Source organism: Chiloscyllium punctatum, chromosome 12 (genome assembly GCF_047496795.1).
Source record: "Chiloscyllium punctatum isolate Juve2018m chromosome 12, sChiPun1.3, whole genome shotgun sequence".
In the NCBI taxonomy this organism is placed as follows: domain Eukaryota; kingdom Metazoa; phylum Chordata; class Chondrichthyes; order Orectolobiformes; family Hemiscylliidae; genus Chiloscyllium; species Chiloscyllium punctatum.
Window position 1 is genome coordinate 66,925,492 of NC_092750.1, and position 12,245 is coordinate 66,937,736.

General features: G+C 48.4%; 1 protein-coding gene across 7 annotated transcripts in view; it reads left to right on the forward strand.

The window, feature by feature from the left end:
• Positions 1-12,245, forward strand: part of grip2b (glutamate receptor interacting protein 2b) — a 334,440-nt gene that overhangs the window by 304,114 nt on the left and 18,081 nt on the right. For all 7 annotated transcript variants that reach the window (XM_072582688.1, XM_072582694.1, XM_072582689.1 and 4 more), the window contains 2 exons: positions 160-316; positions 9,104-9,215. In XM_072582688.1, the coding sequence (XP_072438789.1) occupies positions 160-316; positions 9,104-9,215 (269 nt within the window). The remainder of the gene's footprint in view (positions 1-159; positions 317-9,103; positions 9,216-12,245) is intronic.

A 12,245-nucleotide genomic window follows, 5' to 3' on the forward strand; every position in this document is an offset into this window, starting at 1 on the left:
ACATGGTCAGTCGGCTCACATACTTTCTGGTGAAGAGCTTCCTGAAACCTTCAGTGCTGTAGTCAGTGATTGGAGACCCCCCCCCCCCAACACCCCACACACATTGTGTAATGTTTCCACGACTATAACCTGGGCTCCTGTCTGTGTTTACCCTGACAGCTTCCTACCATCACCAAACAGCAGGGATTGTGCCACGTCCTCACGAGTGGCAGGACACAAGTCGGAACAATAGCCCGGCACCGCGTGCCAGTCGTCGGAAGAGCTACCCCTGTACAGATGGTGGTTTCAGCGAGGATGAGTGGGACAAGACAGCTCGGTGAGAGATGGAAATCCTCTCCCTCCGTGTTTACCTTCATCCCTTCCCCTTCCCCCCACTGCCGAACCCCCCATCAAAGGCCACTTCAGTTCAGTGGGGTTGAGCTGATGCCCATTCCAGGTCCTGTCCTCCTCTCTCTCGGAGGCAGTGAGCTCTCTCACCAAGGGCACTGGTCATCCCTTGTACAATCCTTCACACAACAGGCTGGAAGAGCAAGAAAGATACACGGACTGAGAAGCCTATTCCTCCATGTTTGGCATCGCAGGGTTGACCTGAGGCACCCACACGAGCTGCTGGATCCCCAGTGAAATTGGGCTGTTGGCAGATTTCACCTCACCCATCTCCAGTCCCATTTTGGACAACTCCCCCATGCCACCTCAGCAAGCTTCAGTCTCAACGTCGGAGTAGACATAACTTCATTTTTTCCTGGGCTAATTTGTAACCAGAGGATTGGAGGAGAGTAAATGTGAATCTTTGCCCTCAGAAATTTTTAAACTCAGTGGTGAGGTTTTGTTCCCTGTGACTGTGTCCAGCAGGTCTTCTGTTTTTGAGACACATTGTACCACCTTTTCACTTGAACATGCAACTGAAGAAATTACTTACACACACGTGCACGCACAGACACATACATATACCCAAAGACAGACACGCACACAGACACAGATACACATGTACATAGACACATACAGGCACACACCTGCACATAAAACACGCGCGCACACACGTGCACACACAATTATGCATACAAAGATACATACACCCAAAGACAGACAGGCACACACCTGCACATAGGTGCATATACACACACTTTTTACATTAATAACCATCTCACAGTCTGCACATCCTCATGTTCCTATTGGACCATTCTGTTCTTTTTGCACTGAGGTTGCTGTGTGTTTCCTGAACCTTGCATTTCTCCAAGAATTGGGAGAAGCTTTTTCACAGCTTGTATCAGGTCATTCTTGTATAGGTTCTAGTCACATTCCCAGCTGCCATTTATCTGATGGCTTTCACTTTCCTGTCAGTGCTGATTCAAGCTGATCTAGTCTGGCTCGACACCACTGACAAGTACAGTCCAGCTTACTAGTTATCTGGTACAAAGTACTGAAGGCATTGCAGCCAAGTTCCTGAGGACCTATGCTTCAGAACTGGCCATTCCCCAAGCCAAGCTGCTCTCGTACAGCTACTGAAATTGGCCCAGCTTTGCCCCGTGTATAAAAAGCAGGAAAAATCTAACCAAGCAAGTTCCTGCCTCATCTGTCTACTCTCAATTATCAGTAAAGTGATAGAAGGTGTCATCGGCAGTGTTATCATCAGCATTTGCTCAGCAATAACTTGCTCAGTGACGCCCCCCCCCCCTCCCCAAGTTTGGGTTCTGCCAGGATCACTCAGCTCCTGACCTCATTACAGCCTTGGTTCAAACATGGACAAAAAAGCTGAATTCCAGAGGGGTGGTGAGAGTGACAGCTCTTGACATCAAGATTTCATTCAATCAAGTTCAGTGTTAGAAATAAATGGATTCAGGAGGGAGTTCCTGCTGGTCGGAGTCATACCTGGCACTTAGGAATATGGTTGTGGCTGATAGAGGTCAGTCATTCAGCTCCAGGAGATCTCTGCAGGAGTTCCTCAGGGTCATGTCCAAGGCTCAACCATCTTCAGCTGCTTCATCAATGACTTTCCCTCCATCCCTGCTGTGTTCTTACTCTCTGACCTGCTCTTGTAGCCACTTGGTTTATTTGCTGAGTCCACTTGAGTTTCTGGACGATGGTAACCCCCAAAATGTTGATCGTGGGGCATTCAGTGATGGTAACGCCATTGAATATCAAGGGGAGAATGGTAGTTCATTTCTTATTGGAGATGATCACTGCCTGGCATTTGTGTGGTATGAATGTTACTTGCCACTTGTCAGCCTAAGTCTGGATATTGTCCAGATGTTTTTGCGTTTGGGCATGGACTGCTTCAGTATCTGAGAAGTCACGACTGGTGCTGAACGTTGTTTAATCATTGGCGAACATACACACTTTTGACCTTATGATAGGTCATTGATGAAGCAGTTGAGGATAGTTGGGCTTAGGCCATGACCCTGAGGAACTCCTGAAGAGCTATCCTGTGCCTGAGATGACTGACCTCCAACAACCACAACCATCTTCCTATGTGCCAGGTACAACTCCAACCAGCAGGGACTCTCTTCTGATTTCCATTAATTTCTAATGTCACATGTGGTCCAGTGCACCCTTGATGACCCCTCACCTCTGGAATTCAGCTCTTTTGTCCATGTTTGAACCAAGGCTGGGCTGAGGTCAGGAGCTGAGTGGCCCTGGTAGAACCCAAACTGGGAGTCTCTGAGCAGGTTATTGCTGAACGGGTGCTTCTTAAATGCACTGTCGGTGACACCTTCCATCACTTTACTGATGATCGAGAGTAGACCGATGGGGTGGTAATTGGCTGGGTTGGATTTGTGCTGCTTTTTATGTACAGGACAAACCTGAGCAATTTTCCACATTGTTTGGGAAGATGCGAGTGCTGTAATTATTCTGGAACAGCTTGGCCAGGGGAGCAGCAAGCTCTGAAGTGTAGGTCTTCAGTACTATCGCTGGAATGTTGTCAGGGCCCATAGCCTTTGCAGTATCACTTCCACCAACTATTTCTTAATATCACGTGGAGTGAATTGAATTGACTGAAGACTGGTACCTGTAATGCTGGGGACCACTGGAGGAGACCAAGTTGGGTTATCCCCTTGGCACTTCTGGCTGAAGATTGCTGTGAATGAACAAAGAACAATACAGCACAGGAGCAGGCCCTTCAGTCCTCCAAGCCTGCACCGACACATTTTGCCCTTCCATACTAAAAATGTCTTCACTTACAGGATCCATACCTTCAGCCTTATCTTTGACACTGATGTGCTAGGGTCTTCCATCTTTGAGGATGGAGATATTTATGGAGCTTGTTATGGAGTTATTTAATTGCCAACCACCATTCGCGACTGGATGTGGCAAGAATGCAAAGCTTAGATCCGATCTGCTAGTTGTACAATGGCTTAACTTTGTCTTTCCAGTCACCAGGAATATCATTCCTGCACTTACCCTGTCTAGTCATCTTAGAATTTTATAGGTTTACGGGAGTTGCCATTCAATCTCCGGTCACTAACTGATCCAGTCTGTCTTCATACATTAGTTCAGCTGTCCCAGGAATCAGTCTGATAAAGTTTTGGTGTATTCCTTCCATTTCCAAGATTCTTTTTTTCAGATAAGGAGACCAAAACTGCACACACACACCAGGCATGATCTCACCAAGCCCTGTGCATTTGCAGCAAGACCTCCCTGCTCCTATGTACAAATTCTCTCACTATGAAGGCCAACATACCATTTATCATCTTGACTGCCAGCTGCACCCGCGTGTTTACATTCAGCGACTGGTGCACAAGAGCACCCAGGCCTCTCAGCGCTTCCCGCCCACCCCCCCATTCCGAATTTATCACCTTTTCAGATAATAATCTGCCTTCCTGTTTTTGCTCCTAAAGTGGATAACTTTGCACTTGTCTAAATTATCCTGCATCTGCCATGCATTTTCCCACTCAATCAACTTGTCCCAATTATACTGAAGCATCTCTGCATCCTGCTCAGAGCTCAGCCTCCCACCCAACTTGGTGTCACCGGTAAACCTAGAGTCATAGGGTCATGCAGCGTAGAAACAGGCCTTTGGGTCCATCATGTCTCTGCTAATCAATAAGCACCAAACGACACCAATTCCATTTCCCTACACTTGGTCTGTAGCCTACCGTGCCCTGGTATATTAAGGGCTCACCCAGATGCTGCTTAAATGTTGCAAAGGTACCTGCCTCCTCCGCCCTTTCGGGGAACACATTCCACATTTCTAGCAGCCTCTTTGCAAAAAAAAATCTTTCTCAGATTTCCTCAAAGCCACTTACTCCTCACTTTAACCTTATGGCCTCTTATTTTTAGACATGTCTGCCATGGGGAAAAGATTACCAAGATCTACTCTGTCTATGTCTCTCATAACTTTGTATACTTCAAACAGACCCACACCCAGCCTACTCTGCTCAAAGGAAAACCAACCCAGCCTATCCAATCTCTCTTATAATGGAGACTTTCCATCCCAGGCAACACCCTGTTGAATCTCCTCTGCACCCTCTCCAATGCACTCATGTCCTTCCAATAGTGTAGCGACCAGAACTGCACACAACATTCCAAGTATGGCCTAACCAATGCTCTGTGTAGTTGTAACAAGACTTCCCTGCTGTCATAATCTACACCCCAGCTAATGGAAGCAAGCATCCAGTATGCCTTCTTCACCACCCTGTCTACCTGTGCTGACACCTTTCAGGGATCTACAGACCTGTACACCAAGGTCCCTTTATTCTTCAGTACTCCTGGGGATCTACCATTCATTGTGTAAGTCCTTCCCTTATTAGACCTCCCAAAGTGCATCACCACACACTTACCAGGATTCAATTCCATCTGACATTGTTGATCAGTCGATCAGTATCCGAGTGTAGCCTGAGACCATCCTCCTCACTATCAACACCCACCAATTTTTGTGTCACCTATAATCTTACTGAATTGTAACTTTTACATTCACATCCAAGTTATTAATGTGCAGAACAAACAGCAAAGGTCCCAGCACCAATCCCTGTGATACATTGCTGGTCACAGGCTTCCAGGCCCAAAACGAACCCTCTACCATCACCCTTTGCTTCCTGTTTACAAGCCGATTTTGGATCTGGTTTGCCAACTTGTCTTGAACCACTCGGCTCTGACCATTCTCAAAAAACGTTTTAACAAATTAGTCAGACAGGAACTCCCTCTGACAAATCCATGCTGACTATCCCTGACCAATTCCTGCTTTTCCCAAGTGTTGATTAATCCTTCCTCTCAGAATTTTTCCAAGAATTGCCCTACCACTGACGTCAGACTAACTGGTTTGTAATGACCTGACCTATCGCTGCTGCCTTTCTTGAACAAGGGAACCAGATTAACTATCCTCCAGTCACCAGTGGTCAGTGAAGTAGTAAATATCTCTGACAGGGCCCCAGCAATCTCTTCCCTTACCTCCCTGGGATACAGGCCCTCTAATACCTCCTTCTGATTAATTTTAATACATTCTAGAACCTCACCATCCCACCTGAAATCCATGGCCACAAAAGTCTTTCTCTTCTGGGAATAAAGATGAAAAATATTCATTCAAGGCCTCACCCACGGTTTGTCCCTTTGGTCACTAATAGGCCCCACTCTTTCCCTGGTTATCCTTTTGCTCTTAATGTGCTTTGTAAAATGTTTTGGAGTTTTTCTCAATCCTAATGCTATATTGTCGACCTCTCTGTCTTCCTAATTTCTTTATAAAGCACCCTCCTACACCATGTACACTTCTGAAGGACCTCTGGTTTATGCATTGTACCTAATATATGTTTTCTCCTTTTCCCTTATAAAACTCTCGATATCCCGAGACACACAGGGTTCCCTAGACTTACTTCCCTTGCCCTTCATTCTTAGAGGAACGCACTTGTCCTGACCTCTCACTGTACTACATTTAAAGGACTCCTACCTTCCCAAAGTAGACTTACCTTCAAGCAGCTGCTCCGACCCTGTGTTTGCCAGATCCCCTGTATTGATATTCAAATCGACCTTCCCCCAATTTAGACACTTACATCTGCATTATCCATTATAACTTTGAAACTTTGAGTTATAGTCACCATTCCCAAAACGCTTGCCCACTGAAGCTTAAACCACTTGACCGGCTTCATTCCCTGGAATGAGGGTCTGGTACTCCTCTAGCTTCACTGGGACGATCAGTACTGACACAAAAAGCTCTCCTGGATCCACATAAAAAATCCCACCCTGTCTAATCCTCTAAAGTTAAGACGATCCTAGTGAATGAACAATAAAGTTGAAATCCCCTACTGCTATAACAACCAGTCCTCTCACACCTCTGTGTGATTGGTCTCCATCTCCCTCCAGCCATTGAGAGGTTCTGTAGTCTCATCCCTGCCAAGTGATTGCCACTTTTTAAAATTTATGATCTCTACCCGGATGGCCTCATTTGAAGAGCCTTCAGTGACATTCTCCCTCATTCCTGCAGTGACGGCCTTTTTAAAAAAAATCAATGCTGCAACACCCCACCTTCTCTTACGTCCCCCTATCACATTTGAAACTTCTATAACCTGGAATGTTGCCCCCCCCCCCCCCCACCCCCCCAACCCCCTCCCCTGTCCTGTCCTGTCCTTGAGTGATTGCTTGGAGATATTATATTCACTTCACTCATCGAAGCCACGTATATATGTTGTGTTGTGTTGTGTTGGGATCGTCTGAGAATGTGTGCTGGCTGGTTACTGACACAGTGGTTACACACCTCCTATGACTTCTCCATCCTTTGAATGACATGTACCTTCCTTGTGTGCATCCCCTCACCCAGCTAGGCCCTGTAGGACATTGCATTTTATGGTTCAGCTCTTGGTTCTAAGTTGTATAAAAATGAGCTGGTTCAAAATTAGGAGAAACTCCTGACTATACCCTGCAACCCCATTTTGTATGGGAGCTAATCTCATGCTTTTGCCTGTACCATCAGTAATATACAAGGAGGATACAAATAATTTGAAGAGTGAAGACTTCTGTGGGTCTTTGATCTTCTGCTGTGAGATAGATGCGGAGGGAAGCATTGTTCAGAGAAAAGCATCCTTAAGGTTACCGTCTCCTCCAGCACTTTGAAACCAGGCAGTGGCTTGTGATGATAGACATCACACTGCTATCCCGCAGAATGGTGGAGTCTGAACCCGCAAATGCTTAAATTTGAATGTTGCAGTGAAAAAAAGAGATGCCAGGACTGGTTAGACCCACACCCCCCAAAACTTCTCCTCCAGCCGGACAACTGGAGGATGGCTTGCCCCTTATTCCTTCCCTTGACAAGACCTCGCATTTGAAAGTTGTCCACTGCCCATTTCCTCCTCTCTCCTGATGGCAGGAGAGAAGATTTCGCCTTGGGTCTTGGCTATGGCTGTTCGGCCACAGAGTGCATCACAGCCCACTCCTGTCCACTAATTGCTAATTTTATTTTGGGAGATGGGGTGTGCTGACTGAAAACGGTCGGCTGGGGGATCCTTAGAATCGCTGTGACTGGAAGCACATTGAGGTAACTGCTCAGAACTGTCCTTCTTGTTAGTGAGATTCATTTGTTGCATTCCCACAGTTCTCAAATAAAGGAAGGTTGGTTGGTCAAGTCACCAGCGCTCACCCAAGGCCATCTAAGACAGAAAGGGGTGAGGGTAGGAGAGGGGTAGAGGGACAAGGGAAGGCGGGAAAAAAGGGGTGAGGGGAGGTAAGGGGTGAGGAGAGGGAGGGTAGGGGTAGGGGAGGGGGTAGAGAAGTGGAAGGGGTGAGGGGAGGGAGGGAGAAGGGGTGAGGGGAGGTAAGGGGTGAGGGGCAGGGGTGAGAGGAGAGAGGGGGAAAGGGGTGAGGGGGAGAGGGGGGGGGAAGGGGTGGGGGGAAAGGGGTGAGGGGAGAGGGGGGGGAAGGGGTGGGGGGAAAGGGGTGAGGGGAGGGGGGGGAAGGGGTGGGGGGAGAGGGTGGGGGAGAGGGGGGGAAAGGGGTGGGGGGAGAGGGGTGGGGGAGAGGGGGGAGAGGGGGGGAAAGGGGTGAGGGGAGGGGGGGAGGAAAGGGGTGAGGGGAGGGGGTGGAGGAAAGGGGTGAGGGGAGGAGGGGGAGGAAAGGGGTGAGGGGAGGGGGTGGAGGAAAGGGGTGAGGGGAGGAGGGGGAGGAAAGGGGTGAGGGGAGGGGGTGGAAGGGGTAAGCAGGGAGGGAAGGAGGGAAATGAAATGGTTCTAATGCATATAGAAGAGAAAGCTAAAGATCATTGCGCACCTAGAGTTCTCAGAGCTTAAAGAGAGAACTCTGTGTGCCTGTATCTCTAAGTATTAAATACAATAATTGTGAATCGTTAAGCACCCCTCCCCAACTCACCAGCCTTTCAGTTCTTCCATTGTCAGTGCTGTGAAGCTCGACAGCAGTTTTTGATATTAGGAAGACACCTATGGGTCTTATTCCAATCTGACAGTTCGCTCCCATCTTCAGATCTCTAGGTGTGCATGTGTCCGAATGTGTAAGTTCACAGTTTCTTACTGTCCTCATTGTCTCTCCCTCCCTTCATCTTGTGGTCTGTTACATTGTCTTTGTTCTCTTTCTCTTCCCAGGTTGTCTGTGTCTCAGCTCTGAGCTCTTTGCGTGTCAGCCTTCACTAACCGTCTGGGAGGCTCCCAGCTGCCCCCCCACCCCCCCACCCCCCACACCCCCCACCCCCTCTTTTGCATCTTCTGTGTATCACTATACCTCATCACCCACCTGTTTCCTCATCATGTCTTGTTTCATTTTCCCTGAACTCTTTGTTTTCCTTGGTTGTTCCCTGACCAGCTCACTCTCTCTCGCCCTGTCTTTGCAAAGGCTTTATCCTTGCCTGCACTACAATCCAACAGAACTGTGTTTCCCTCACTCCTTTGCCTTCCCTTGTCTTTGTCTGTTCTCCTCTCTCTCCAAGTGTCCACATGCAGAATTACAGTTTTGCACCCCACCTCTCCCTTTCTGCCCCCACCCAGTTGCCTCCCCACCCCCCCCCCCCCCCCCCCCTCTCTCTCTCTCTCTCACTCTCTCTCTCTCTCTCTCTCTCTCTCTCTCTCTCTCTCTCTCGGTTCAGTTCAGACAGTAAGAGAAGCGTGGCCTTTGCCCCCATGGTGCTGGAGCATAGAGTTGAAGATACTGACACTTTGGTTCGTACGTTAAACAGATACCTTAGTAACCACAACGGACACGAGCAGAACCAGGAAGACACTTTTTGGTCTCAGGCCCTGGAAGACTTAGAAACGTGCGGACAATCAGAACTGTTAAGAGAAATTGAGGTAATTACATTCTTCTTGTTGTTTTTCCACTTTCTGTCCAAGTTTGTAGCCATGCGTTGAAGGCCGAGGTCAGTCTTTGGGCATCAGTCAGCCAAGGTGAGGCTTTCTGGCCTCTGTTGACTTAGGTGAGGCTTTGGGGCCTCTGTTGGCCTCGGTGAGGCTTTATGGTCTCCATCGGCCAAGGTGAGGCTTTGGGGCCTTTGCCAGCTTCGGTGAAGCTTTGGACTTTCCCCTCGTGGGTGCCCTTTTTTTTGAGGGGGTGTTGTGTTGGGGGGGGTGGTGGGGCAAACACACTTTCTGTCAAGCAGTTGCAAACTATCATCATCCTTTGTGGCAGGGGTGGGGCATGGGATGTTGTGGAATAAACATTGAGCTTGGGGGACAGTACAAATGGACGTACATTACCCAGACTTGGTGAAGAGGGATGTAACTGGGAGGGTGGGTGGTGAGTCAGGAGGAGTTTCCAGACTTGGGAAGGGGACATGGGTGGGGGGGGGGGGAGGGGGTGGTTGAATATCATTCAAATCATGGAGGTAGGGTGGGGGGAGGGCAGTGTTGAGTGTGGCAAGCAGCAGGCATACCCAGATTGTTACTGTAGTGCGCAAATCAAAAACCATCTCTGGGCAAAGACCATCCCAACAGCAAACAAACAACCTGTGAGCTGAGATAACCTGCACTGACCAAGGGATGGTCCCATAACATCCAGTATGGAGGGGATTCAATGTTTAAACCACCCACACTGCACACAGCCAGTGCTTGTGTGAGACTGTTGCCAGTGCATTATCGCTCCTGGGGGATGGAGGGGAAGACCTGGATTGTTTTAACTCCTTTCCTGGCCATCCCGAAACAGATAACTCACAGCCGATGCAGTACTTTTGAAGCCTAGCAGCCATTGTGTGCACTGCAAGCTCTGACAGATAAAAGGTGAGGAGCCGATAATCTGTTTCAGTGATAAATGTGGGCCAGTATATGAGGGACAATCCCAACGATCTTTCTCAGCAAGGATCTACCACCCCAGCACCAACAGAATTAAGGCAGTTAAGCCCTTAAACCCACTCCAACGTTTAACAATGCCAGAGGAAATTTGCACCCTAATCTCATTTATTCCTTGTTCCTCAATGTGAACACATTGAAATGTCAGCGCTGTATAGCAATGTTGATATATCTTTCAGAACATGGCATTGGCCTGGCTTACAGGCCTGTGAGTGTGACTTGAGCCCATGATATTCTATTTCTACTGCCTACCAAAAACCCACTGAGCTAAGGCTGGCAGATGAAATTACGATGTGATATTCACCATTGTAACGACACTAATTGTTTAGTTATATCTCACTACGTCGTCCCCAAGGTGGAACACAGACTTACAGATTAGATTAGATTAGATTAGATTAGATTACTTACAGTGTGGAAACAGGCCCTTCGGCCCAACAAGTCCACACCGCCCCGCCGAAGCGTAACCCACCCATACCCCTACATCTACATTTACCCCTTACCCAACACTATGGGCAATTTAGCATGGCCAATTCACCTGGCCTGCACATCTTTGGACTGTGGGAGGAAACCGGAGCACCCGGAGGAAACCCACGCAGACACGGGGAGAACGTGCAAACTCCACACAGTCAGTCGCCTGAGGCGGGAATTGAACCCGGGTCTCAGGCGCTGTGAGGCAGTAGTGCTAACCACTGTGCCACCGTGCCGCCCACTCTGGTGGTCTGGGCAAGAGTTTGTGCCAGGAGCAACCAGGTATCTGAATCTGGAGGGGACGTTTGACACATTTAGCCTTGAGGTTGCCGTGGCTACAGAGTTTAGGGTTCAGACAGAGTGGATAAACCACAAAGCCAGAGTTTGGCGGTCTTTGGAACAGATGGTGCTCAAACGTAAGAACTGGGAGTATGAGTAGACCATTCACCTCCCCCGTCAAGTTTGCTCTGCGTTTATTATAATCCTGGCTGATCTTATCTCGGCCTCAACCCCGCTTTCCTGCACAGTCCCCACAGCCCTTCATTACTTACTAAAAATCTATCTATCTCTGCCTTAAAATTTACCCAATGTTGCAGCGTCCACTGCACTCTGGGGAAGTGGATGCCGCAGATTCATGACCCTTTAAGGGAAGTAATTTCTCCTCATCTTTATTTTAAATCTGCCACTCCGTAGCTTAAAGCTATGATTTCTTGTTCTAGGTTCATAGAATCCCTAGAGTGTGGAAACCAGCAATTTAGTCCAACGGGTCCACACCAACCCTTGGAAGAGTAACTCACCCAGATGCATTCCCTTATTACTCTACTTTTACCCCTGACTAATGTATCTAACCTACACATCCCTAAATACTGTGAACAATTTAGCATGGCCAATACACCTAAGCTGCACATCTTTAGACTGTGGGAGGAAACCGTAGCAAACCTACATGGACACAGGGAAGATTGTGCAAATCCACACAGACAGTCTCTTGAGGGTGGAATCACACCCAGGTCCCTGGCGCAGTGAGGCAGTGGTGCTAACCACTGAGCCAACTCACCTCCTCTCCACATCTACTTCATCAATCCCCTTTCGCATCTTCATCCCTCAGTTAGACCTCCTCCTGTCTTCTTCTGAACTCCAGTGAGTATCAGCCTAAACTGCTCATTCTCTCTTCATAAAACAACCCCTCCTCAGCTCCTCTGAACTGCCTCCATTGCAGCCCCTCTGCAGCCCCTCTGCAGCACGCACTTCACTGTTTGTCTCATAGAGTCATAGAGACGTGCAGCACGGAAACAGACCCTTCGGTCCAACCCGTCCATGCCGTCCAGATATCCCAACCCAATCTAGTCCCACCTGCCAGCACCCGGCCCATATCCCTCCAAACCCTTCCTATTCATATACCCATCCAAATGCCTCTTAAATGTTGCAATTGTACCAGCTTCCACCACTTCCTCTGGCAGCTCATTCCATACACGTACCACCCTCTGAGTGAACACGTTGCCCCTTAGGTCTCTTTTATATCTTTCCCCTCTCACCCTAAACCTATGCCCTCTAGTTCTGGACTCCCTGACC